This window comes from Molothrus aeneus, chromosome 10 (assembly GCF_037042795.1).
Source record: "Molothrus aeneus isolate 106 chromosome 10, BPBGC_Maene_1.0, whole genome shotgun sequence".
Lineage (NCBI taxonomy): Eukaryota > Metazoa > Chordata > Aves > Passeriformes > Icteridae > Molothrus > Molothrus aeneus.
Genome location: NC_089655.1, coordinates 15,902,794 through 15,930,521, shown reverse-complemented (window position 1 = coordinate 15,930,521; position 27,728 = coordinate 15,902,794). Strand labels below are relative to the sequence as shown.

At 50.6% G+C, this 27,728-nt stretch overlaps 2 protein-coding genes across 2 annotated transcripts; one reads left to right on the top strand and one right to left on the bottom strand.

The window, feature by feature from the left end:
* Positions 1–3,876: 3,876 nt before the first annotated feature.
* SLC51A (solute carrier family 51 member A) lies at positions 3,877–6,394 on the top strand. Its single transcript, XM_066556962.1, has 9 exons — positions 3,877–3,911; positions 4,123–4,217; positions 4,602–4,756; positions 4,872–4,945; positions 5,020–5,178; positions 5,310–5,421; positions 5,523–5,669; positions 5,866–5,971; positions 6,089–6,394. Exons 1-9 carry the CDS (start codon positions 3,877–3,879, stop codon positions 6,223–6,225), a joined length of 1,020 nt encoding a protein of 339 aa, XP_066413059.1. The 3' UTR covers positions 6,226–6,394.
* A 1,096-nt stretch (positions 6,395–7,490) lies between these two features.
* On the bottom strand, positions 7,491–27,698 carry PCYT1A (phosphate cytidylyltransferase 1A, choline). The gene is made up of 9 exons (XM_066556852.1): positions 27,633–27,698; positions 20,819–20,959; positions 17,966–18,065; positions 15,655–15,771; positions 13,554–13,705; positions 12,679–12,757; positions 11,838–11,980; positions 10,614–10,802; positions 7,491–10,028 (listed from the first exon to the last, which is right to left on the bottom strand). Exons 2-9 carry the CDS (start codon positions 20,933–20,935, stop codon positions 9,822–9,824), a joined length of 1,104 nt encoding a protein of 367 aa, XP_066412949.1. The 5' UTR covers positions 20,936–20,959; positions 27,633–27,698; the 3' UTR covers positions 7,491–9,821.
* Positions 27,699–27,728: the final 30 nt, after the last annotated feature.

Below are 27,728 nucleotides of genomic sequence, written 5' to 3'. Positions count from 1 at the left end.
CTGACCATTGCAGGGGGATGCTCAGAGTTCTGGGACCCCTCTCCAGCCCAGTGGGCAGTGTTGCTGTGACACTGACAGATTTGCAGGGGTCCAGCCAAGGCCATTGAGTTAGGCAGTTGTGGATTGTGTTGGAATGTTGAAGGCAGATGGTGGCAGCAGTCTTATTACTGCCAGCAGAATCCACATCCCTCATCCACTTCCACCAAACTCTCAGCAGCAATTTCCTCACCAGGGAGATGCTTGCAGGGCTGAGGGGGGCTCAAAGGGCCAGCACCACCATGGAAAAGGCCTTCCTGCCCTTTCACAAGTCTGATAGACCTTTGTGTTTTATTTATTTCTGTGGTTGTGCCACCCTCCTGTTCCCAGTGGCTCAGCAGAGTGCTGCTGGAAAACTGGTGGGGTGGGGATGCTGACTCTCTCCTAAACCCCAGGAGTGTGGGGAACAGGGTCATCTGTGTCCATGCAAAGCATGGGCATCCCTTTGAGGAGGTGCCTGTGGAGTGTGGTTTTCCCCTGAGGTGGGTGCCAGGCATCCCCCACACTATGGGGTGCCAATGCTCTCAGGAGGCTGGTCCTGCCTGGCACAGGGACTGGGCAGAGCGTGGGAGGTCCCTTGGGAGAGGGAGCATCCTGGCTGCTCTGTGCCACTGAGCAGGGTCTGTCCCTCTGTGCCCTGTGACAGCAGTGTCCATGGATCACCAAAAGCTCAGGGTGCAGATCTTTATTGTCCACTTTTCTGGCCGTGCCACAGCCTGAGCTGGGCACGGGTTTCTCACTCCCCAGCATCCCAATCATCCACCGTGGCCTCAGGCTCTGGGTGGGAGAGGAGAACATGAGAAGGAATGTGTTTTGGTCTCCTACCAGCTCCTACCAAGGATATAAATGAGGAGTTTTCTTCCCTGCCGTGTCCTGGCCATGGGGAAAGTGGTGATGGTCAGCTGGGAGCCTGTGCCCACCAAAGTCAGCCCCTCTGGCCATAACCACAGGGAATTAGAGATGGGTGGAAAACTGTCTAAACCCCATACAAATATTTGCATTTTTAGGGCTTTTCCAAGTATTGGGGAGTGCTGACACAGCAGCAGTGTGGGAGAGCTGGCATACTGAGAGGGTCTGCTTGGCTTTTTTTGGGGGCGGGGAGAAGCAGGATTTCCATGGTCAAATAGTTTTGTTTAAAATAAGAAAAAAAAAAAAAAGCTAAATGAGCAAATGGGGAGAATTTCCAGCACTGCTGCAGGTTTCTCTGCCAGCTCCTTGGGGCTAAGCAGCCACCCTGATGCTAAGTGGACCACGAACCTTCAAACCACCCCTTGCCCTGGATTGGTGGGTGTATGGTTCCCATCTCTCTGTTCTTTTTTTTCCTTCTCTGCTGAAAAGGGTTTTGGCAGGAAAGGGAGTCCCTGTGGCTGCTCTGTCCTGGAGCATTCTGAAGGTCTGGGGCTGAAGTAGAACTGGTGGGAGCCTGACCCATCTATTGCCCCCCATGCCCATGCCAGGGGATGCTTTTGGCCGTGGTAGCAGCTTGTGTGGAGAACCCTGACTGGGGAACAAGGGTGGCCATGGGTCCTGGTGGCTTCAGGACCATACATCCCAGGCACAGATAGGGGCTGGAACAAGGGAGCAGTTGGAAGGACTCTGGGCTCTCCCATCCCACTGCATTCCCCCTCTCCACACCCATTTCCGCCAGCTCCTGGGGCAGGTTGAAGCGAGCAAGGAGCAGGCACGTCCTGTCCTGCTGGTGCAGGGGGGGCTCAGCACCTTGGGCTGCAGGGTGAGAGCCCTCCATGTGCCCAGGGGACAGTTCTGGGGTGGTGGCACCCAGACTCCCAATAACTGTCCACAGCAGGACAGTGTGTGGGTGTGTCCTGGCCCCATGCCGGTGTCTTGGGCACGGTGATGGGGCTGGGGGCTCAGTGCAGGTGGGTCAGTGCTGTGAGTGTCACTGGTGGGGATGCAGAGGGGAGTGTGTGCAGCAGTGGAGCCTTCCTTGCACACCTGTGCATGTGTGCTGGGGCTCACTCATGCAGAGCATCAATGTGTGGGGCTGCCCTCTGCTCTGGGCTAGGGGCCCAGCCGTGTTCTGCATCCCCCTCACAGGCTGGCAGGTTGCTCCATGCCCCGCAGCTGTACTGGCGCCTTGGGGTGTGCTGTGCTTGGGGAACGCAGGGGACCAGGGCTCAGTCAGGCTCAGGTACCACCGGAGTGGCCAGAAGGATCATCATGGTGCTACAGCAGTGAGTCGGGGACAGCCAGACACAGGTGTGGTGGGCAAGGGGACTGGCATGTGCCCCTGTGCTGCGGGCACCCGTGGGTGGTGCTGGCCCTGGGCTATGCCAGGCAGGGGAAGAGGCTCCTGCACGTGTCTGGGCAGTGCAGCTCGTGTGGCTGCCTGCTGGGGCTGGGCTCTGCTTCCCTGGGGCCAGGGATACGTGCAGATCATCCCGGTGCTGATGGACCCCGGGGGATGAGCACCAGGTGGATGAGCAGGACAGCAGGACTGCCCTGACATAGCCTGCAGTGACTGTCACATAAAGGCCAGCGCAGCAGATGTCACGGGAGCTGACGTGTTTCTTCAGTCATAGGCAATGCTGGTGATACAGGGGGGCTGGGTGGGGGGCCCCCATTGGTCCCATGCATGCTGTGGGGCCAGGAGCAGCCATGGTGAGGGGTCTGCTGGTGCAAGGTGTGGGCAATTGTGTGTGTGAATGTGAGTGCAGAGGGCTGGGTGTGCAGCACGCACTGTGTCAGGTTAAGTTACAGCATATAGAGCAGGAAAGAGCATGTACAGTGTATGGGGACAGGGATACGGGGCTTGGTTAATGGGGCTGAGAGGAGGGGAGGGCCAGGTGTGCACAGTCCCCACAGGACTCCCTCCTCCTCCATCCCACTCCCTCCCACTGAAGCATCCACACCCATTCCCTCCTCCCGACCCCTCCCCACCATCCCATTCCCATGACAACAGCAGCATCCTGCTCCTACAGCAAGGTGCAGAGACCCCATCTGGGGCCCTGGTGCCACTCTGGCTGCAGCAGGAGCCCCCTGCCAGAGGGGCAAAGGGTGGCGCTTCCAAGGGGACCCAGTATAAACCAGAACTCATTTTCCTTGGTGCATTGGGAGAATGCCCGGGGCTGTGGACACCCCTGGAACCCACGATGATTCTGGGATCCATCTAAGACAAGGGTACGCTGCTCCCCTGCCTGACCCCCAGCTCCCCACTCAGATTGTTCCCTCCAGCCCCCTGGTCCCCTCTCCAGGCCGGGGCTCTGTTGCTGTCCCCAGGCCAGGGCTCTGAGCGCTGGCCAGCCCTGCCCTCTAGTGCCCCTGAGCTGCTCCGTGCAGGGCTCAGCCCCGGCTCCCTGGAGCTGGACGCCCGGAGTCCTCGCAGGGCCCGCGGAGCAGAGCAGGGGCTGGCAGCCTCCCCACGGCACCACCTCCCACCCCGACACTGCTGCTGAGGGGACACGAGGACACTCATGAGGGGACACGAGGACACGTCCCGGAGCCTCCAGAGCACCACCAGCCATGTCCGCGCTGCCGAGGGCGCAGCGGTGTCACCCCAGCACAGGCGCCCTGCGCCCCGGGCCTTGGCACACGCGGGCGTGCCCGCCCGGGTGACAATTGCCTTCCCGGCAGCCCGGGTCGATAACCTGGTGGCCAAAGCACTCGGAGGGCCGGGACGGCCACGCCAATGGGTGCCCGCGGCTGCGGGAGAGGGAGGGAGGCTCTGCAGGCTCTGGTTAAACTGGAACGAGGCGCGGCATCGTCCCGCGGTCCCTGCCCTGGGGACTCTGACCCCGTGGGTCGGCCAGGGGAGCTGAGGCAGGCGGTGACGAGCAGCCCCACAGCCACTGGGACGGAACCAGCGAGGAGCCGAACAGGATGGATCCCACTTTGGAGCTGGCAGATGATCCCAGGTGAGTGCTGGAGACTCCTGTGCCGCTTTGCAGCCAGGCAAATCCAGCTTTTTGGATCGGATCTTTGTAAAGTTCTGATTCATTTCCTCTGTAAAGGAAGGGAAGCACTTGGTGGTGAGGCAAACCAGCCAGGGGATTGCTCGGACCCTGCGGGGCCAGGTGTCCCCGTGTCCCTGTGGCCCCGTGCAGCACTCCTGGTTCTGCTCCGCAGGTTCTCCCGCCCTTTGGTGGAGATGCTGATCAGGAACTTCAGCGTGCCGGCCGCCTGCTTCTCCCTGCCACCCACCTCCCGGCAGCTGCTGCACCGTAGGTGGGGGGACGGGGTGGGCAGGACCCTCCTGTTGTCGCTGGCGGGAGCAGGACAGGGATGAAGGTGGTAAGGTGGCCGGGGCAAGTGCAGGCACGGAGCAGCCCCAGAAGTCAGAAACTGGGCTGCTGCCAGGGTCTTAGCCTCCCATCCCATAGTCCTGCCTGTAGGGATGGGGACAGCCCAGGAAGGGCCAGCACTGGGGCAGGTGTCATGGGGAACAGTGGTGCAGAAGAGCCAGCTCTGGCACAGACAGGCATGTCCAGGGCGTGGCACAGAGCTTCCACCACAGGGCAGTGGTGGGTCGAGGGGCAGCTCCCTGTAGTAGTGGCCCCAGGAGGGACCAGACAGGATGAAGACAGCTTCTCACCCCTCCCCAGCAGAGCTGGACATGGCCCAACTCATCATCCTGGGCCTCTGCACCATCATGACACTGCTGTCGGTTGTGATCTACGTCGAAGAGGTTTCGTACCTCTTCCGCAAGATCCGCTGCCCTATCAAGATGAAGACCCTCTGCTGGAGCAGCTCAGCTCCTACGGTGAGCTGGGCTCCGGGGGTGCTCGGGGGCATCGCCCTGTGGGGCCAGGGCCACTCAAGGGGTGGCAGCCCACAGGAGGGGGGATGCCAGTGTGCCAAGCTCACGTGTCCCCCAGGTTGTGTCAGTGATCAGCTGCTTTGGCCTGTGGTTCCCGCGCTCCATGATGGTGGTGGAGATGGCTACCACGGCGTGAGTATCACCCACCCTGGGACAGGGCACCACTGAGCCCACAGGGCTTGACCTCCCTTCCTTCTCCTCCCCAGGTACTTCGCTGTCTGCTTCTACCTGCTGATGATGGTCATGGTGGAGGGCTTTGGGGGGAAGGAAGCACTGCTCAGCACCCTGAAGGATGTGCCCATGGTGGTCAGCACTGGGCCCTGCTGCTGCTGCTGCCCGTGCCTGCCCAAAATCACCATGAGCAGGTGAGGGGGAGCTGGGATAAACCTCTGCCCCTGGAGGGCTTTCACCCCGTGCTGCTGCTGGGCTGGAAGACAATTCCCTGGGCAGGGACTTGAGGACTTCAGAGTGCTACTGGTTTCTCTCCCCATGCCAGGAAAAAGCTTAAATTGATGATCCTGGGGACTTTCCAGTACGCCTTCTTCAAGGCAGTCGCTGTCTTCCTGGGGCTGATCCTGGCCACCGATGGGAATTACAACCCTGCTGATGTGAGTGCCAGAGCACAGGGATGGGCAGGTTGATGACCTAGACAGGAAGCCTCCGCCTGAACTTTGTCAGCCCAGTAATGTTTTCTGTATGTCCCCCTCAGATTTCAGGGGAGAGCGTGGCCCTCTGGATCAACACCTTGGTTGGTGCCTCTGCCCTCTTTGGGCTGTGGGGCCTGGGCATCCTCTTCCGGCAGGCCCGGCTGCACCTGGCTGAGCAGAACATGCAGGCCAAGTTCACCTGTTTCCAGGTGAGCCCCTGTCCTGCCCAGCTCCCTCCTAGGTGAGGGGGTTCTGCAGCACTGCGGGCTGAGGCAGCATGAGGGGAGCTGGTGGGGCAGGAGCCACTGCTGGGTGAGAGCCCCGCTGGCTGCAGGACAGGGGGAAGGTGAAGGCTGAGAGCTGGGCAGTGGCACAGCCCTCACAGCAGGGTGTTGGTGGTCGCAGATCCTGCTCCTCCTGACGGCGCTCCAGCCTGCCATCTTCAGCATCCTGGCCAACAATGGCAGCATTGCCTGCTCGCCGCCCTTCTCCTCCAAGGCCAGGTCGCAGCGTAAGTAGGGAGATGAGAGAGCAGCACACCCAGCCAGGCCCCTCCATCACATGGATGGCATGGGGGGTTGTGCATGGTGGCTGAGGGCAGCTTCAAATGACCCGTCTCCTGTTCCAGAGATGAACGTGCAGCTGCTGATCCCGCAGACCTTCATCCTGGCGGTGCTGACACGGATGTATTACCGCAAGCAGGACGACAAACCAGGCTACCAGCCCGTCAGCTTCGCACCCACAGGCACCGACGCCAAGGCGTGAGCAGGAGGGACAAACTGGGGTGCCAGAGGCAGAGTGGGGTGAGGGGCTGGTCTACCCTGCACAACCTTCTCCTCCTCCCCTGGCCCTGGGGAGCTGCTGGCAGCAGGAGAGGCAGGAGGGGAAAGAGCTTCTTGGGACAGAATGAAAGGTTTGAAACTTAAAAGCCATAAACCAGGGGGGTCCATGGAGCCACCTCCAGCCCAGGGGCTCTTGTCTAGCACTGAGTAAAGATAAATTTTTACACGAGTCTTGTGTTGGTGACTGGCTTCATATTATCTCTGCCTAGGCTGGGTGGGAGATGACTCCATACAGAGGGAGAAGGATGGAGCCCAGACTAACACAGCCATGGCATGGGACTGTCACAGGATGCCCAACATCCAGCTGTGACACTGAGCTCTGGGTGCTGCTGGCTGGGGTCCCACAGCCAAAGTGAGCCCAGGCCAGTGGTGATTTCTCCTGAGATATCAGGATGGGTCTGACCTGTCTCTGGGCCTGTTCTCCATGGGACTGGCTGCTCCTGAAAGCACACAGGGAGCATCCACACCAGTTAGGTGCCAGGCAAAGGAAGAAGCCTTGAAGCACCTTCATAACACTGGGAATTAGTCAATGCTGCCTTAACCAGTCTCAGTTCAGTACCAGTATCTGCTCTAGACACAGGGATGGACATCAGGAGCAATAACAATTTGCAGAAACCACTGGGTAATCTTTTGACCCCAAGTGTTCATTACAGATGCCAGAAGCACAACTCGGACCATGGTTTCAAACGAGCAGATCACATGTTAAAAACAGTAGCAGCATTCTCCAATGCTCTTGCTTCTACCACCATCCCTGGTCCTTCTCAATTCTGTCCTGTTGTTGTTGTTTGCCATCAGAAAATCCTTTTCAGGGGCTCGCACCCCAGATCTACAGAGGAAGCGAAATGGGGCTGTTTCACAAGAGTAGATGCCTCTAGAGTTGGCAGCATCAAACTCCACAGGGATCTTCACTGCATGCTAGTAAACTTTTGTTTTTCCACTGCACCTTTTACTTCATGTCTCTTCTGGATGCTTCTTTTGAAGAGCAGGGGATGGCTTAGAGTTGTGCAGAACAGCCCAAGCAGCAGCACTGGGTGTATCTGTGGGAATGAAATGACCCTGGGGAACTTGGCTCATGTTTTACTGAAAGATCAAGCTCTTACCTATTCCTGATAAAATATGACAGCGCTGGAGAAGACTGGTCCAGCAATCCAGGAGAAAACAAAACAAAGGAAAAATAAAGGGCTAGACTGGGATTTCAGTGTCCAATTTAATTTCAGTGCAAGGAGGAAGCAGAGATTATTGGTTACAAGAAACGGCTCTGTTATTCCAAGCTACATGTAAAACCATGGCTGGCTTCTTACCAAGCACCCCAGAATTTGCAAAGAGACCAAGCTTGCTAAGGTCTCTGCACAACAAGCCACAATCCAGAACATTATGGATACCCAAACTTACAGAACACTGTTGCATAACTTGTGTTTAAAACAGTAGTAAGGCTCTAAAGCAGCCTGGCCTTTGTGATCTGGCTCAGGGAAGCAACCGCAACACCCATACTGAGGGAAAGGTGAGGAAAGGAAGATGAGGGAAGAGACAATGTGAATGATACAAAGGAAGTGTTCTACCACTCATAAACCAGAGGATTAACAACTGGCTTCTAGCACGTGACTGTTATTTGCTCCTTACAGTTTAAAATCCACGGCAGCCAGCCATGCTCCCACAGCTGTGCACATCCCTGCTGAAAGAGGTCCAAGTGGCAAATTAGTGATCCCCAAAATACCCTTTCCCATACTGGTTCTGGCTTCAAGAGAAGCACACAACCTCTGTCAAGCACTTTGGGCAGTGTGACAAAAGACCATCAAGACAGAAGCTGGAAAGAAGCTGCAGCCTGTTCCTACCCCAGGGCCACCAGGTGCTCTGGAAGCATCACAGTGTGCAGAGCTTGTGGCAGCACTTGACGAGTTTCTTCCTTGCACGTGCTCTCCCCAAGCCTCATATCCTGCTCTGGAGACCTTCCAGCAGCACTGCTGACAGGGCTCTGAGCCCTCCTCTGTTCCCAGCACCACAGGATACAGGCAACTCAGCCCAGCAGCTCCACCCAGAGACAGTGGGTATCAGAGGCAAACCCTGGCAGAAAAGCTCCACAGCTACATGACAGCAAGGCTAGTTTCTCCAGTGCTAGCTGCAGGACAGGGTGCTGGATCTGCTCTGCTCAGCCATGAGGAGGGCAAGTCCCCTTGGGGAGCCACAGGCCACAAAGCTTAGTGTGCATCACAGACACAACAGCAGGCACAACTTGGACCATGGACTCACACAAGCATTGTATTTAAATAACCTTAAAAAGCTGCAGCACTCTCTGATGCTCCTTCCATCCTGCCTCATGGAGCAGAGTGAGCAGGCATGGATTTGTGCATGTACTGCACAAGCCAGGTAACTGTCACACAGAACTGGGGCCCTTCATCTGTCCAGCTGCACACACTGACAGCAGCAGGAGCAAACTGGCTGCTTTGCCCTTAGAGCAGCGACTTCATGGCACCAGTGTGAAGGACTCCTCCAGCCCCTACAGCACAGCAACTGAAACACAGACAAACACACACAGAGCATGGTGCTGAGGGACCGTTTGGACAGACACTAAAATGTGTAACACACCACAGACTGGAACAAGGAACTTCTCAAAAGACTACACACATTCATTTCCTATCTGGGCTCTCACACCCAAGGAAATGTACAACAGCAAATGCCCTGAAGCAAAGATTCATTCTCTTCTCTCCAACAGCAACTGAGGGCTCAATTTTAGCTCAGGATTTAGCAGTCTTGTTAAGATTAGCTGGAAAGGCCTTTCCCCTGCAGCCCCTCTACAGTTTGGAGCTGTGAATGCTGTGCACTTTACGAGGTGTGCCACTCTACAGTGCTGCAAGTCCTCCCCAGGTGTAACTCCTGCGTGCCAAGCTGGTACCCCTGCCCAGCACGTCCTCACTGCAACACACTGGGAAGCTCAGTTAAGAGGCATGTGAGCACTACAGCGTCTGCTGGAGAGATTCCTATCAGCTCCAGCCCAGCAGGGATGTCTCTATTTCCTAGAAGCCTCATTACACCACTGCTTTGTGCATGCTCTCGAGGTCATGCTGGTTGAGGAACTGAGGGGTCTTTCGTTTGGCAGTGGCACAGATACTGCCTGGGGGTGGGGGGGATAAGACAGAGGAGCTGAAGGAAAGAAGAGACAGATGGGTCTTCCCACTCTCTCTCTTGCTTGGAGGTTTAACAAGGGAAAAGAAACCAAACAAAAGCCACGCTTGAGTGCTATTCCTTGCCCTTTTAACAAATATTTTCTTAAAATATAAAAACCATCTTCACCCTGGAAACCGCTAGAACGTAAACAATAAAAAGGGGATTTGGGGAGAAGGGAGAGGAGGTTTGAATGTGCTTCCAGGCAGCAGCCCTTGCTATGAGCAACTGGTGCCTCCAAGGCCCTGTGCTCAGCCATCAGCCCTGTTCCTATGGCTCTCTTGCTCGTTTAGAGTTCCCCAGTGGGTCTGGACTTAGGATTCAGCGATTAGCGGCCCGCAGCAAATCCTGGCAGGTAGGTTAATCCTCTTCATCCTCACTGATGTCATAGGTGACTGCAGACTCGTTCCTGGAGCGGTTGGCAGGGGAGGAAGGAGGAGTCTTGGTGGAAAAGGGCCAGCGGAAGGAGGGAGATGGGGAGCGGTCGTGTGTGGGGCTGCTGCTGGGACTCTGCTTTGGGCTGATGGCCTGCAGCATCCGGCCCTTGCCCTCCTTCAGCATGTGTTTCTGGAGAGGGAAGCAGGAGGACTGTTAGCATGGGTTACACACTCATGGACATGGACACTACTTACAGCCTGTGCAGCATTTTGAGTCATGCCCCTTCAGAACTTCATGCTATTTAAGAGCAGAAAAAGCCCCAGCATCACTCTGGGCTTTGGAAACTGCACACAGTGTGACCACCAATCGTTTTCAAGCACTTCTAACATGAAATACCTGTGGTATTCACCCAACAGTGCAGGAAAGCCTGGCATAAACAACTAGCTTCAGACTCATCTTAGGCCAATGACAAAGTGGCCACCATCCTCTTGGCAGCTCAGTGGTCAGCAGGGCACAAACTGGAGTTTACAGGCCAGCTTGTGGGACAGGGGAGTATTTTCACTCTACAATGTAACTGGCATTATCTCGTTGGCAATGGTGAGTACTCCCTGAAAACAGGCTGCCCAAGCCTGGGACAACTTGTCTGGAGACTGGCAGAACACTGAGCACTGCAACAAAAGCCAAACCTTTCCTCTGCAGACTCTGTAGAAGCCCCACAATGTCTGTTAATGTCTCCAAAATTCCCTTTCCCCTTTTCCCATAGCAGCTCCTTACCAGTGCACCTTCTGGGCCAAACATCTCCAGGAAATTGCCGATGAACTCCCGGGACTTCTCTTCCCACTTCTGAATGAGATCAATACTCTTCTCTTCCACTTTCTGGACAAATTCCTTTGATTTCTCCTCTACATCCTTCACTCGCTTTTTCACCTTATCCACACGTTCCTGGAGGTGGTATTTTTTCTCCTGCACAGAGAATGGTGGATCAGAATACAGCTCACCAGATTTGAGTGGAGGCCATCTCTGCTCTGTGTTACTACACTGAACTGCTGCTTGAGACTTGGCATCTCCATTAGTCTGGTGACACTCCTCCTTCACTTCTATGACACTTCTTTCCTAGACTACATGGCAGACACAGTGGGGCTGTGAGACCCTCTGTGGCAGGCACTGGCACAGTACACAAAGCAAGACTAAAGCCAGAGATAAGCACTATCTAATAGGAGTGCATTGAAGAGGGAAATATTTATACAGCACACAGATTAGATTCGAGTGACTTGCTGTAGGTCTCTGCATATCACAACAGCACCAGTCTTTCTGCTGGGTGTTTTTAAACAGAGGCAGAGTTATGTGCCAAAGAGAGGCCAGGCAGCCATTACCTCTCCTGTTTCATTGCTGTTCACAGGCACAGTATCTGAGTGATAAAAAAAAATGTTTACGACTTTACTTCCAACTTCAAAAATGTCTTCTGCCACGTACTCTTTCAGAGGGCTAGAGCTGCACAGCAGAGGATCAGGGCATATCCTTCTGTCCTACCCAAGCACTGCTGCTCCTGCAGCTCCAGGAAGAGAACAGTACAGTGGGAACAGCATCAGATTTTATCCTAACAAATGACTCTACCCTAAGGAGGTGGCTAGGGGAAGAGGAGAGAGATGAGACAGCAGCTCCTGTCAAGAACAACTCACTCTTCATTCAAGAAAAACGTACATTTTGCCACACGCCCTCTCTCCAGCTCTTTCAATAGGTAAGACTTCATCAAGACATCTCTGACAAGACAGCAGCATTAGCAACCGCCCAGTTCCTCTGAGTGGGTCCCTGAGGTGATTTCAGGGGTGGAAGTCTAATTTTTACTCCAAGGGACACTGGTTTGGTGCCAACGCTTAGCTCTGCAGACAGGCCTTTCACTGGCACATGGCAGGACTGTGCTATCACTAGACAAGACTCCCTTCACACTCAGCAAGGTTCTGGCTCCTGTAGCGTGGAGTGAGACCCACTTCAACTCACGTTTATGAAGCTGACATTGAGCTCCTTGGCTGTGTAGCCCCGCTGCAGGTTCCGCCGGGCATAGACGTCGTAGTCCCGCACGATGCGCGTGATGATGTCGGATGTGGAGATGCCCTCGGTCCTCTGGGTTGGTGCAAACATGCCTAAAGTTGGGGAAAAGCACCCAGGACAGCTTGAGCAAGACACAGGGCAAAAAGCTGCTGCCACCTCTGTCAGGAAACAACTTCTCTAGTCAAGATTTGCTAACTGCTCTCACATCTTTGTCTTTAAATGTACAATACCAGAGCCATCCTTTCTGGGATGCCTAAGTAAGACCAAAATATGTCAAAACCCTGTCAAAATACCAGGAATTCTAATGAAAAGGTTTTCACTTTAGCTGGTTTAAATACTGACTGCATACAGAATAGTGTGGGGACAAGGACAGGACAAGATTTCAACAGATGGAAATGTAACACTCTGATGGCTGAGTTTGGATAGATATAAAAAAGCAGCATCCCCAGTGAATTTAACAGCAAACAGCTAGAGGTGTCCCTCTGCTAAGTTCACAAGACTCTTCATGTGGCACATGGCAAATCTCTAAGCCAAACTGTAAAATGTTTTCAAGAGGTTGCTGTTAATTCAATCAAAATAACTAGACTGAAATTAGGAATTAATACTGGGCCATGCTTGGGCTGGGACACAGAACAGTCCTAGTGTTATGAAGCAGGGCCCAGAGCTGCTTCTTCCTGCCACCACAGGCTCCTGGGCAGATCAGAGTGGCATAATCTCGTATTATAGAGGTACAAGAGAAACTACAGAGGATTTTTGATAAGAAGCCCTGGAGAATTTGAGGGGGACCCACCTGCTTCTTTTATATGCTTATAGACATCATCACTGCCAGCAGAAGAGTAGGGGATGTCATCATGTGCAACAAAGTCGATCTGAAAATTAAAAATCAAGTCAACGTTTTATCTGGAACGTGCAGATCTCCTGCTGCTGTTGAAAGATGGTAACTTTCGGCTCAACACCTCCACTCAGGGGTATGAGAGAGAACAGCAGGACGTTTCCTCTGTTACAACACAACACAGAGCAGTCCCAAGTGCTCAGTGGCAATTGCCTGTGAATTGTAAGCACACGACAGAGAGGAAAGAAAAGGCTGGGAATAGGGACACAGCTGCTTTAAGCTCCACAGAGAAATGGCTTGTTAACGACAACAACGGTAAACTAAGCAAGCTTCCCTGGAGACTCCTTCACCTCCCAAAGCTGTTCAACAGATGTTTAGAGATTCCTTTCACTTTATCTCACCAGCTGATAAAAGGCTTTCAAGACAGCTTGTCTGGTCTCCTGTGGCAAGGAGGCTGATGTATATCTAAGCTGCTCCTGCTGTAAGCAGGGAATTGGACCAGACACCACCCAGAAATCACTTCAAACGCATGTATTCCTCTCTCTACTGCATTTCACACCTATCTGTAACCAGCACCAACCTCTCCTGAAATAGCGAGAACCTTTTTCCTTATGTCACAATCTCTGCATTATTTTAACATTACATACCAGCTCAGCAAATGCTTCTACACTCCCAAGAAACCCACTCAATTCCCATAACCCAGTTCATTCTATCTTTAAGGAGCTTCAACAGAAATAGTTTGCTCAAGCAGAGGTCACCCCCAAAGATGAATTCTTGCTATAAACAGAGAGAGGCTAATCGAAATTCCAAAGAGATCAGATGTCACAGATTACCCTGTGCTCTGCCAGGAACTCGGGTGTGAGGGTCCAGGGTGCATTTCTCACCACCTCGTCCACATAGCGACAGTGCTGCACAGCATCGTAGCGCTCGTTTTCATTCATTACCGTGAAACCCTTGAAGTTGTGGGTCAGCTCATCGCTGCAGACTGCAGAAACAGGCAGAGAACACAGTCTGAGGCACTTACCCCAATGATTTACAGTAAAAGGACCTTGCCCACGCTGTGCTGAACCTGACTATGCCAGCAGCTGACAGAGGCGGGTGTTTCAAACCCAGCTCTTCCAGCCACAAAACACCAGGAACAGGAAGCACTGCAGGGCACTAAACTCCTGAGCAATTCTGGGCAGGCTGCTTGGACAATTTCTGCCCAAGCTGGGGACCCACACACCCCAAGCCTTTAAAGTCTCCAAAGCTTTCAACACTTATCAAGAAAACCAGCTAACATAGAAGACCACTCTCTATAAGAAATGGCACCTGGGGGGCCTGCTGCTCAGAAATCTATGTTTAAAGCAATGGATGTCTCAGGCTTGAAATCTGAAAAAACTTATTGCCTGAACTTTTGATTTCATAAAATGCCACACCACAGTCTAGTTCTTGGAAAGTTTATGTTAAAACAAAGGGGGAGTTCACAGGAAATCAAGCTTAATTATTATGTTCTATGAGAAAGTAAATTAACAACTCTTCATAATCTGCAATGTAAGATACTGAGGAAGGAGTTCTATTTGATTATCAGACTCAAAAGTAAACAAGGCATTACCAGTCTCACTGGTATTGGATTTATTTATACGTTCTAGACAAACAGATGATAAAGACTGGGGGAGACTGTTCCCTGCTTGGAGCTCATGTTCTCCTGGGATGTGGCCTCTTGTCTCAGTCCTGGTGCAAGTTCATTGCCCTTCTCCTCACCAGTCTCCCAGAGGCACAGAACAGTCAGTTACACTCCTTGCTACTTTAACATGTCAATAGTTTGACCTGAAGTTATTTTCCTGTTTGTTGTAGTGTTTATGTAAATGGGGATGTCTTTCAGCCTTTAAGATTTCTAAGCTCAGGGCAGTTTGTAGGTTGGAGCAACTGTTTCAGCTCTCCTCCCTCCCTTCCCCTTCCAGACACTACTGTAGCACACAAGAAGTGCAGGCACACCACTATTAGAATGCTCTCAGCAATGACTGGAACTGTGATAAGGAAACAAACACTCAAGAATGTTATAATCATTCTATGGCAGGGTCAGAATTTCATTTTGCTTCACAAAGACAATGGGAGTTGAGAAAACTCGTTAAAGGTATTTTCAGTTCCCATACTTCAGCATCATTATGCAGCCTGACCAGGGGTCAGCTCCTGACAGACAACATGCACAGCCTGATGTGTCCTCAGTGTGGGTGGAGGGACGAGCAGAGGCACTGCCTGGGCAGAGGACCATGCACTGTGGCAGCCAGAAAAGGGGTCTCTTTTTTCCTGTTACATGCTTGAAGGAGCCTGGCTGAAACACCTCTGCTAGATCCCTTCAGGCACTCAGCAGGATATTCCTGGCACCATCTAAAGACTTATGACCCGACAGACAAAATGGGAACTTCTGTTTTGAAAAGGAAGGCCTAACTGATTTCCAGGTGTCCAGGCACATGCCCAAGAAACCACTGTGGTCTCCATGCTCCCACTGGGATCTGTTTGACACTCAGCAGTCTCCAGCAGGAAACTGGAGCTGGGGAGTGACTTGCAGGGCAATAGAGGTGAACAAAGCAGCCATGGGAGGGACTCATACTTTAGCTGTCTCATTTATGAGTCAAAAGTAGATGCTCAACTATACCTAATATATTTTGATACTGAGATGTGCAACTCACCTGTACCTGTCACAGAATAGAGAGGTCAAATTAAAACAATACAATCAAAAATCTTTTCCTTAAGTATTCATTTAGTGCAGGATATCTTTCTGCAGATATATCCAGCCCTCAAAGTTTTGCAATAAGACTCTAGCAACATTTGGGACAAGTGTCTGCAGTGAGAGTCACTAAGGCCACAAAGACAAAACCCCAGTATGCACAACCAGAGACAGAGCTAAACTGTACTCCTGCAACAGCCAAAGTCAACAAGGTCACTCCTTACCTCCAACAATGAGGTATGTGTTTGGGAAGAGGTTCTTTGCTTGCATCAAGGCCCGGGCATGTCCAGAGTGGAACAAGTCAAATATTCCATCAGCATAAACTCTGACAGGGCGATCCACTGTGCCAAAGGAACAGAGACACAGCTGTGAATATGCCTTCCTGGAGAAGCAGCTGCTGCTCATACTCACATTTGAGGACCTTCTGAAAGTCATGGAGGTGTTACAGAATGCAGAACCATAATCAGGACAGAACTGTGAAGATAAATGCCTGGCTCTCTGCCTTCCCGTGTGGAAACAAATGCATCTGAGCACAGAGCTGAAATCCAGCCACATGTAAAGGCAGGCTGAAAACCTACCATATATCACCCAAACAAGGTGAAGGAGAGACCAAGGGAAAAGCAAACCATGAACATTTCCCTTCTATGGAAATCCAAATGCAGAATTAACTTTTTGCACAACAGTGAGATACCAGAGGGGAACTGGCCCAAATCAGGTGCCTGCTAGGATGGCATCTCAGGACCTTTACAGCATCCCTCTCTGCAGTCTGCTGCCACAGTCTGGTTGAGGGACCTGCAGCATCAGCTTCCCCAGGAACATGCAGTGTATGGCTTTATTCAAAAACACAGCTGAACTGCTCAAAGAAAAGCAGACACAATTCTGCCGAATCACTGGCATTATCAGCTAAACCCATAGATGATGATGATGATGATGATGATGATGATGATGATGATGATGATAATAATAATAATAATAATAATAATAATAATAATAATAATAATAATAATAATAATAATAATAATAATAATAATAATAATAATGATGAATGAAACTTCCCTCAGACCACCTCTGCCAGGGGAAATTGTAGGTCAGTTCTTTGAGGGCAGCACAGAGGTAAAGTGAGATAGTCTAGCACTGCCATGTAATAGTGGGAGGTTTCTGATCTTGGGATCACACAGGACCACAGTCCTCTTGCTGCTGATAATCAAAGGCCAAAGTCTTTGTCTGTGACACACTTGGGAACAGCCTGCTGCTCTCTTGGCTCAGTTCAGACAGACAGACTCAGAGGAGTGGTGAGCACAGGCACAGCAAAGCTGCAGTGGAGAGAGGGCAGAGAGAAGACCCAACAGGAAGCTGAGACCCCATAGGTCTGGGCAGAGCCCTGGAGATACCCAGAGACAGAGACTGGGAGGCAGCAAGAAGAGGAGTTGATGCAAAGGTCAGGGTTGTTAAGTTCAAGCTAAGCAGAGGAGTCAGTTTGAGGACAGCCTCTTACAATAATTTTAGTGGTTCCAAGACCTCAATCTGAAGATTCCAGAAGGCTCTGAAGAGCCAAGGAGATCTGTGACTGCAAAAGCTTTCTGTATGCCAGAAGAGGACTGGTCCCAGCAGACCTTTATGAATATTCATTCACATTCTGGAAAGTGGCTGGGACATCCTTATCTTTCCTCTGTACCTGCAGCAGCTACAGTTCCTGAGCACAGACACAAACAGCAACAAGGAAGTGTGCACTGTGTTTTAGTCTCAGCAGGCAGGAGAGCCACCACTGCTGAATCAGAGACCTTTGTGCAGACTCTGGAGATTTTCAGCTGGGAAATTAATGCAGACTGTGAAATACACTGGATTTTCAGAAACTCTGACAGGAAACCACAGCCAGGTCTCAGTCAGAGCTGGTTCATCTCTCAGCAGTCGGGTAGATAGAAGTGCAGCATTTTTATTGCCTCTGTAGCCACAACAGAGAGCCCAGGTAAGACAGCACTGTCTGCACACTGTTTGGCAGGAGAGGGCCTTCAGGAGTCAGCTGTGCCTCTGCGTCCTCTGTGGACTTGCAAAGAGAACAGTGTTTCTCCCAGCCTGGTTTAGAGAATAAAAGGACACATTCTTATTGAGGGGCTGGCCTGTGGTGTTTAATGACACTGACTTTAATTCAAATCCAGGCTAGAATGGGACATTCTGGACAAGGATATAAATTGGTTTTACTTGCCAGTTTCAAGTTTCAGAAAATATGACTTTTAAAAAATATGACTTTTAAAGTGCTTAACTTAAGCTATCTCAGACAAAGTAGTACAGAAAGTGTAGAGTTCTATGGCTGTCAGTGGCTCAGCTAGAGTTTAAAACAAATATCTGTATCTCCTCACACATACAAACTTGAATTTCAGGTGTACTGACAGGCCAAATTTCCCATGGAAACACTTATCTAATCACCAAAGCACTCACTTTGTCATTGGCTGTAAACCTGGTCAAACACACAAGGTTGCTTTGGTCTCAGAGATATCCCATTTATACAATCTCCTTCCAGTCTGTGTTCTTACTTACAAGGGGTCCCTCTCATGGCTTCTTCATAGGTCACTCTGACGTATGGCTTGCTGTAGTCGATCTCCACCTCATCTGAGAACGGAGCTGGCTCCCGCAGTCCCTAAACAGCCAGGAGAGTTTCACTGAGAGAGTGCAAAAGTGAGGGCAGTTTGTAGTGGCAGCACTGCCATCACAGTGTCCCAGTCACCAGGTGACTCACTGCCTCTGCATAATTCAGACACGTGTACTGAAAGAATAATTAGTGTAAAACCTCAAAACAGCCTTGCAGGCTGATTAGCCTGAGTTTAGAGAAGAAGAGAGACAGAAAAGTAGAGTTTAGTAAACAGTATTTCTACTGGAGCAAGAAAATCAGAGGGTCAGAGCTGCAGCTGGTAAACTCAGATTTCTGACAAACAGCAGCTCACAGCAGCACAAGCCAAGCTTCAAACGTTACTGTCACAGCTCCAGCTGTGCCCACTCTGGCAAGACCGTCACTCTGCTGTGCCTGAGTGTTTGTGCTGTGATGTACAAACTGTAACAGCTCCTTGATTTGAGTATATGAACAAGCAGAAGAGCAATACCAATGCAGCACTAACTCTGAGAGCATGTGTGTGTTGTCACCCTTTCTGAGCCATAGAAGTGAGAGACTGATCTTGATCTGTGTCAGAATAACTCCAACTGCTGCAAGAAAACCCCTCCAGCCTGCTAGCTTGACAACAGCAGTACATTTAACCAACAGCTGAAGTGCAGCCATCATTTCTGGTCTGCTCTGAATAGAAATGAAACATCTGCCCTTCCCATTACAAAACAAACAGCTGAATTTCCTTCTAGCTGGAAGGTGTAGGGCTGCAATGGACATCTTGTTCCAGAGTCAGAACACTAGGAAACAAGCTTGCAAATCATTACAATAATACCTTCAAGCTGAAAAGGCTAATCTGCAGTTTCCTCTCTGGCTTCCTGTCCCACTGCAGAATCCTGGCAGAGTCCAGCAGCACTGCAACCAGAAAAACTGCTGCTATTCTGGCCAGTGTCAATCCTTATTAGAGTGCTTATAGTGAAATGCACAGGAAAATAACCACTGACCACGACAGTCAAACAAGCTGCTACGGCTGAACATCTCCTTTAAGTTACCAAGGGCTCCACATTTCACACAGCACCTCCTCTACCAGGATCCTTACTGTCAGATAAGGCCTGCAGGTCTCTCCTCTCTCACTGCCATTAAGTCTATGACTTCCCTATAAAACCAGATTCTTGGCAGTTTAGTTGAAGTAAGGAATAAAAACACAAAAAAAGCCCTATCAAAATTATCAGAGGAACACAGAGACATGTCCTCAAAAGGTCCTGCCAGAATCTTGCCCTTCCCCTGCAGGGCCAGTGAGGGTCAAAACCCAACCTGATGTGCACAATACAACAGGCTTATGTGTCAGCAGGTTTGTTACCACCATCTGCTGCTGAGCCCTGCTGCTTCAGGGGAACATTCTGCCAACAGCTGCTTAGTTGGGAGTGGAAAAGGCTTCAAGGTAATCTCACAGTTAGGCAACACTATTACTCTTGCTATAATAAATAAAACTTTTGCAAAAAGAAGAAAAAAATAAATCTTTCACCAGGAGAACTAACTGTATTGGCCCTGTGGCTAAAAAACAGGGAGGAAGCTTAGAAAGTGGCTGGATATTACTTGTCTTGTGCTGTTTGCCAATGTTTTATTTTTAACACAGGACAGATAGCAACTTGAAGAGCAAGTGACTCCCACAGAATAATAAATAACCTGCACATTTCTCTTTCCTTACTGAAATACATGAGATCTTTAAGAGGGACAGGGTGGGTTTTGGCAACAGTGAAGGACATAAATGTTCTGTGGGATAAGTCACACAACAGCTCAAGCCTCCATTCCTAGTGCCTGCCTCCCCAGTTCTCACTGCTGGTGCTGCTCTTACTTCATCACCACTGTCAATGCCCTGTGACAGGGCTGAAGCCCTTCTGAAGAGCAAAATGTTGTCATCGAGGAGGAAGATTGCAACACATCACCACATTTTGCCAAGGACCATGACCCTGGTATGATGTGGCAGGGATGGTAGCTGGTTTTTGACAGAGATAAGAAAAGAACAACTAGAGCACATGTGATGCACAGGACAGCTCCAGGAAGAGGGCAGAGAAGAACTATAAAAAGCCAATTGTCACAATCTTGTGGCAAGGACACGTTAAAGACAGCCCTTGTCAGTAGCATTAACTGGATCATTCATACCCCCTTCAGAAAAGATCCCGCTGGCTTTAGCTAGTTAAAGCCATCCCAAGGATGACCTAGAAAAGAAATCCTTTTGGTTGTTTGTGGTGGTTTTTTTTCTGGGCACTCCCAAAGTACCAGCAACACAAATGTGGTCCCTCTCCAGACCAAGAAAATCAAATGAACAGTGATCTCCCCCATGTGTCAGAGCATGGATTCAACAGATCACTTCTGCAGGTGCTTACAGGCTTCAGACCCTCCTGCAGCTGTTATGTACTTCTCCTGCGTATTTCTCCCTCCCAGTGGGTCACTTAAAATCCACCTGTGAGAAATGCCTGCTTCTCTATGGCTATCTAAAGGCATGCCTCTTTGGCTCAGCTTAAGTGACAAGCTGGACACACCACAAAAGCAGCTTAGCAATGCTTGCCTCAGACCTAATTTAAGCCCATGTTGTAAGTATGTTATTAGTATGAACAAAGGAAGATTCCAAACTGGATTTGCAAGAAGGAGAGCTACTATCATTTGCTTCTTATCCCCTGCCCCCTGCCTTGTTTTCTCTGTCCACAGATAAACCACCACCTCTACCTTCCTGCTGTTACAGCTCAGTGTCCTCATCTCACAGACTCCCAAAATTCTTATCTCTGCTTACTTACAAGTGAGCGTCGGGACATTTTTGGAGGGATTCCATCCAGTTCTGTTGCCCCATTAGGGCCTGATCCATCTTTTCTTCTCTTTCGGGAATTCAGCCTGGACGAGGTCGGTGGCTCCATCTTGCCAAGCACGTCCAGAAAGAACTGGAACAAAATGAAGGAGAGGGAAAAAAGAAAAAAAAGAAAAGAGATATTTCTCAGTTCTTCCAAAACAGAATCAGTCAACAGCAAGTACAGTGCACAGAAGGTCAGTGCAAAGACACAGCCACCTCACAAGGGGCTTAGCCAGTTGTATTTGGCATCAGCTGCCAAAGGCTTGACAAACAGTGCCTGGTGGGAATACTGAATCATTTAATGCAACTCAGAGCTGTTCTGCAGAGAGAAGCGTGCAGCAGTCAGCTGGCTGGAGAGACACTGAAACAAGAGTTACAATGCAAATTATAAATCATTACTACGAGGTTAATAATGCTATTTTCGCATGTAAAAGTCAACCTAAGGATTATGGCATGCCCAGTTCACATTCAGCCCTCGTCCAGCTCTCGTTTGGATTCTTTACCCTTTACACCCCCAAGGGCAGCTGGTGGGTGTGCAGTGTACAGTCCTTCTTCCTTCTCTTCCCTGTACAGTCCTGAAGAGAGGAAGGAAGGTCTATGCAGAAGGATAAAGGCAAGGGAAGGGCTCGTAACTTAAATGACTTTAAACAGGCTGGCTGTTTGCTTTGCTGTTTGTGTAAGACCAAGCTGCAGCTCCCCAGTGGGGACAGCCCACCTTGGGACAGCTGCCACCGTGTTCCCCTCTTGTCCTTTGTCCCCACCGCAGTGGTGACTCAGCAGATGGTGAAGCAGCTGCTGACACCACACTAGGCCACACTTCTGGCACTTTATGTACTAGCTTGCAATTAGTGGTGGTTCAGCTGAGCTGCTTCTCTGATGAACAGACAGACATACCACCAATTTGGGACAGAAATGGTGACAGTTATAAAGAAGCAAGTTATCTGTGCTTTGGGCTGGAGTCACTGTACCTTTGCAGAAGGGCCTGGAGTATTAGTAACTCCTACTTCACACAGCTGAATCAAAAATAGGGATTTATAGGAAGGCATAGCAGTGAATATTCCCTTTCCAGCTGCTGCAGGAGTTAGAAATGGGTGCCAGATTTGCAAAAACTAAAAAACAGCATTATCTCTCTTGTTGGCTTGAAGTGTGCACCTCTCCAGTGCAGCACGTGGCACTTCTGGCCTGGAGAGCATCGTGACCCCCTCCACCCAGCAACGACCCTTAACGATCCTAAGGTGCGTGCTCCAACTCCCTAATAATGAGAGTGGTGTGGAATTAGAAAGGTCTCCCCACCCACATGCAGTGGGTGTGCTGGAATGTTAGGTGGGGCAAGTGCAAGGTGTGACAAAGAGCAGATGCCCCTCTGAATACCACCATCCTTTCCAGCAGTAGGGGGGCTCTGCTGAGTGTTCTGCTTGGGATGAGCTACGTGAGGAGCTGTAACTGCCCTCAAAGGGCCACTGGCAAAGCTCTGCTGTTCGGCAGCCAAGAAGGGTGTGTTTTGTGAAAGAGCTGCTAAATAGCAGATTTAGTGATCGGACTTACTCAAGCACACATGACTCAAGGTTAAGGAATGCTCCAAAGTAACAAGTCAAATGCAGTTTGACGAGATGCAAATATCTCTCCCTCCCCACTGAGCATCAGCATGATGATACCTTATGGGCAGTTTGAGGGTCAGACACAGCTGAACTGGTTTGGGGCTACATACATATAAGTATCCCTGGCTGCTCTGCTAGACCTACCACAATGTACTAAAACAGGGAAAGAGAATCTTAGGTCAGTGGGGAGCCAAAAAAGTATTGAGGAGGAGATAAAAGTGACAGTGAGGAGCAGTCACAAGGACATTCCAGAACTGTGTGAGCCATCCAGCACTCACTGTGAGTCAAGCTTGCCGTTTCCCCCATTCCAGTAATTAAATTACTATTTCCTGAGAACAAACATATGGGAGAGTGCAAACATAACCTCAGGCAACAAAGTTTGGAACCCTCAGGTCCAAGTTTTCAAATATTTAAGCAAGCATTTGACTTTCAGGTGAGATCCGTGCTATAAATGCAGCAGCTTCCAGAGTGCCTCTGTGAAAACACAGGGTATGACACGAGTCATTCTTGCATTTTGCAAAGTGTCATCTTGCAAGCACACTCTGCGTCAGTCATTTACCACCCTGGTCCTAACAGAAACCATGAAGTTCAAAAAAAGCAGCAAATGTCTGTCTCTGGTTCATGTAACTCCAGAATTCATGGAAACACTGGGGGGAAACAGCAACCGATTTTCTTGTTATGTGGTTAAAATAATTTCACTGTGCTTCAAGCCACCTGTTGGTCTCTGACCACTTTCTTTCCTTCCCTTGGGAGAGAATTAAAAGGTCTGTTAATGTGCTGAATGCAGACATTCTGAACCACTGCCCAGCAAAACATCAAAAGCAGAGGCTTTGGTGCTGAAGCACAGACACGGCAGCCCCACACACAACCAGGTGAAGGTCTTCCCCCATCAGAGCAACCACACTTCACTGCTCACAAGTACAGTCTCTGCTCAATTATCAGAGCCCCTTGCTGCTGGGTGCAGATCTCATGGCCAGGCAAAGAACTGCAGGTTACAGTACAGGGCAGCACTGTCCCAGCTCAGGAGAAAACTCCAACAGCTTCTTCCAGCTCCTCCCACACCCAACCATCTACCCCCTAACTTTTCCATTTCTCAGGGTATACATAGTCAGTTAAATGATGGCAAAAAACAGCTTAAGTGAATGGATTCCAACTTGACAGATTCTATTATTCGCTGTGCATTAAATCAGCAGCAGTGGTGAGACAGCATCAGCCACGCAGCAGCAGCTGTACCCAATGTACCAAGTGAGAAACCAGCTTCAAGGGTGGGATAAATATGCTCTGTCTGCTCTGATCTGACAGGTGAGATGTTGCTGAAGTAGCCTCTGCAGTGTCCAGACACCTCATGAGTGACACAGCTCTGTTAATTACTCAAATTAACACAGAAATGAAACAATAATTTTACCACTATTCAGAACTTTAAAACCTCTGTCCTGTGGATGGTGCATTTCTGGGAAGTCCTCCCATCACCAGGCTTGGCTCCACAAAAAACAAGGAATACACCACACCTTACTGCAATAAACCTACTAATCTTAGAATGCTTCATTTTGACCTAAGTGACTAAAATAGCATCCCAAACAATTATTTATCAACAGTGGGATCCAGCATCTGTAGCTGAGTTTAACACATGAGGACATGGCTTTGCTTCTCCAAATGCATAAAACACTGCCTGTTCTAAAATTAATTACATTTGCAGCAGATGGGGAAGAGGAAAGAGAAGATAATTCTCAAAGCTCATTCTGAACACTCCAAGATAGAAACCAAGCATAACCAGAAGAAAGAGCCTTGCTGTAAAATATTAATATTGTTCTATTTTAAGGTGTCACCCTCCTGCATTATTGAGTTCATGGCTGAATATGAGATACTGCTCCAAAGGAGCAAAGCTGGAAGTGCCCCGTTCGGAAAAGCCACGGGCATATCACAATCCCTGCACTGCTTTATAAAACACTCAGGGCTTTCTTCTTAAATATTTCTTTGGTGTATCCTGTATCAAAGAAGAGCCTTGCATCACCTGCCAGCTAACTCATCGAGAGAGAGACCCCTGCACAGGCTCTGCAAGGAGCAGTTGACTGCCGGATGGGGAAAGAGTTGCTTTTCCTGTCAGGGAATCACTGATCCCACTGAAACACAGCCACTTCTGGGAGAGGTAAGAGGACAAGCATTGATTACTAGAGAGGAAAACAAAATATAGGCAGGGAAGGAATTTAAAACTTCTACCTTGGTGTCAGTTAGCTACACCATCATCAGAGCTGGAATTTAACCACAACACCAAAGCTGACACCTCTGGCATGTGGAAGAGGTGAGAATAGACCCAGCAAATCTTCCTGCTTAGCCAAAGCTTTACCTCACTGTCTGCATCTTTATGGACAGTGCTGCCATTTTTCAGTCTTGGTGGTGTCAGAGAACTCCAGCATCACACTACACCGGAGAAGCAGGTCAGTTCTTTCTACACCCTAAGCACACTGATGGCATGAGGACCTGGCCCATCTGCCTTTTTTTTTAATGTCCTGAAAAACTTCTTGGAGAATATTAACTGCAAACCTACATCAGTAGCAGGATTTCTTCTGCCACTTCTGCTGCTTTTCACTTGCAGATTTACCTGTGAAGCAAAACAAATGCTGCTAATTAAACTGAAAAGGAGCTTGCTGCAACAACTCAGTAAATGCTCCAGCCCAAGGCTGCTGCAATTCCCACCAGGGGTCCAAAGCACAAGACTGGCAGCTGGACCAGGGAGGCCCTGGGACACCCACAGCTCCCTGGGTGGCCCCGCCTGCTCCAAGGCTGTCCTATCGTCCCTCTGAACCTGGGAGGCGTTGGCACAGTCAGATGTGACTGTCATGTGCTGCTTTGCCTACAAGATCATTGCACTTTACAGGAACAAGATATTTCTCTTCTGCTGACTCATCTGCAGGCAACACTACTAAACTTTGCACTCTGCCAGCTGTCTGCAGAGAATTGCCTTGACACACGGACAGCATGTAAGCAAGAGCCTCCGGGAAAAGGCAGAAGTCCTGTCACTTCAGATAGGTCCTTTGCCAGGCTATAAAGTACCAAAGCAACTCCACATTCCTTGACCATAGAGTGAAGAGAATCCTTTTCCCTGTTCTCCCTCATGTGCAACACCCAGTCTCCAATTAACCTTACTGGTTGGTGTGTATCCCCATGGAGATCTGTGGAGACACAGAGACCTGGGAGAGGTTAATGACAGAAGACTCATCATGGATCTTTCTTCTGCCAGCGCTTAAAAAAGTTGCCCAATCTCCAAGGCAACTTCATGCCCAGCCCAGGCCTGCCAGGCCCAGCTCTGTCCCATTCTCCAGACTCAGAGCACCTGCCTGGGAACAGAGTGCTGCTGGCTATGACCCAGCCTGCTCACCTCCAGACACTGCAATGCTCCCCACAGTCAGCATCTGCTCTACCTGCATGGTCAGTCCTTGAGCCCCTTAAAAAGGTTACTGCAGGATCTGGCACAGTCCTGTCCACTTGTAAAACACAGGCTGCTTCAGCTACTTTGGATCAAGATCAACAAAAGCAGCTGTCCCAGAGTGTGTTAAAAGCCACAGGAACATATAAAAGGGATTCCTGTCCAGCCAGTGCCACACATCAGTCCAACAGCATCCTCACCTTTGCTATACCTGCTAAAACAACCCCCCAGGCCTTGCATCCCCTACTGGTCCAGGCAGGCTGATATTCTCTCAAGCAAAAGCTCTGGTACCCATGTCCTGCAATTGAGGGAAAGATGCTGCTTCTCTCCAACAAAGTCCCAAATGGCTGAAGATAACTCTGCCTAACCACAACTGAAAACAGTTCTGTGCAATCACCTAGATAGTGTTGCTAAGTAATACACATACAAAAGAGAAAATGCTGTCAGGACCTCTGTGAATTCACAGACCTTCTGGGTATACCATAACCTCCAGGCACTGAGTGTCTCGACATGCGATAGCCCCTGCTGGGTGAGTGAAGCAGCAGAAACAGGGTTTACTTATTACAGAATACCACAAAAAATACTGTCAGGGACAATAAAGTGTGAGAATAGGTGGCTATTCTGATCCGACTTCTGCAGTGTTTTGTTTCTAGGGATTAGCAACAGAGCTTCTTGAGACTGGAGGTGTAAACCTCCTTTAGCAGGTTTACACACCAATACCAATTCCTTACTGCAACAGTTATTGTTTGTGGCTCTTGGTACAGTGATTTCAAGAGTGTTATAACCCAGACTTCACAGCGAAAAACTTCGAAATCAGTAATTTTGATAATTGTGTATATACGGCAAACTTGTTTGGTAAATAATGCGTGGCTATTTGTCATCTGAATTTCAAAACCAAATACAGTGGCTGTCCTCAGAGCCTGGGGTCCTGCAGATGGAAACCCAGCATTACTTGTTTCTGACAACTCAACCTTTGCCAGGGTCCTGCCAGCATCACAGGGTGGGGACCAAGAGAAGGCCACCTGCAGCATTCTGCACCTCCCTCCACAGCGAGTGAGGACTACAGAGGAGCATCACAGCTCTCGGAATTCCTGAGGACTTTAAGTCCCATTACAAAACCATTAATCAGTGCAGCCAGGACTCCGGTGGACACAAAAAGAGAGTTAGAGAGGATGTGTGCCTACGCAGCAGCTGGGTCACACCTTGCTCCGCTGCAGCCAGGGCCACCTCGTCACTGTCCCAGGGCCACCTCGTCACTGTCCTCCCTAGGCCCTGACTGTGTCCCCTGGCTGGGGGGATGTCCCCCGGAGCCCCCGCGCTCCAGGCGCTGAGGGTGCACTACAGAAGTTTCCCACTGATCCGCCTCTATCTTCTCTCGGCTGCCAGTCCTGCCATCCCGGAGGATCACGCCCGAGCCCCGGCCTCTGCCCAAGACCCCACAAAAGGGACGCAGCGCATCACGACCAGCCCAGCCGACACTGCCCTCTCGCCCAAAGCCACGTCCCGACCGGCCAGCACTGCCCGGAGCCCCCTGCCCGTGCCCTGGGCACCACGCCGGGAGAGGGGCCCGGGCGGGACCCCTGAGCGGCTCCGCAGGGGGAGCGAGCGATGCCCTCATGTGCCGCCGGTCTAACCGCACTCCACAGCCTCCGCTCCGGTGACAGGCTCCGCTCCGCTCCCCGTGCCCTGCATGGCCAGCCTCCTCGGTGACAGCCCCCCGCTCCCGCCGGACGCCCCCGTACCAGCGCCGCCGCCGCCGCTCCGCAGCCCAGCACGGTGAGTCCGGCCCCGCCGCCGCTCCCGGCCCCGCCCCGCTCCCGCCGACGCCAGCGGGGCGC

Bases quoted from the DNA above. Each gene is read 5' to 3' on its own strand.
- PCYT1A (XM_066556852.1), bottom strand. From the start codon at position 20,935: ATGGAGCCACCGACCTCGTCCAGGCTGAATTCCCGAAAGAGAAGAAAA. The intron at 11,981-12,678 runs GTGGGTCCCCCT...CCCCAACTTTAG, and splicing joins TAAGCATATAAAAGAAGCAG to GCATGTTTGCACCAACCCAG. The intron at 10,803-11,837 runs GTGAGTTGAAGT...TTCTCTGTGCAG, and splicing joins TCAATGTCAGCTTCATAAAC to GAGAAAAAATACCACCTCCA.
- SLC51A (XM_066556962.1), top strand. From the start codon at position 3,877: ATGGATCCCACTTTGGAGCTGGCAGATGATCCCAG. The intron at 3,912-4,122 runs GTGAGTGCTGGA...TCTGCTCCGCAG, and splicing joins GAGCTGGCAGATGATCCCAG to GTTCTCCCGCCCTTTGGTGG. The intron at 4,218-4,601 runs GTAGGTGGGGGG...CCTCCCCAGCAG, and splicing joins CTCCCGGCAGCTGCTGCACC to AGCTGGACATGGCCCAACTC.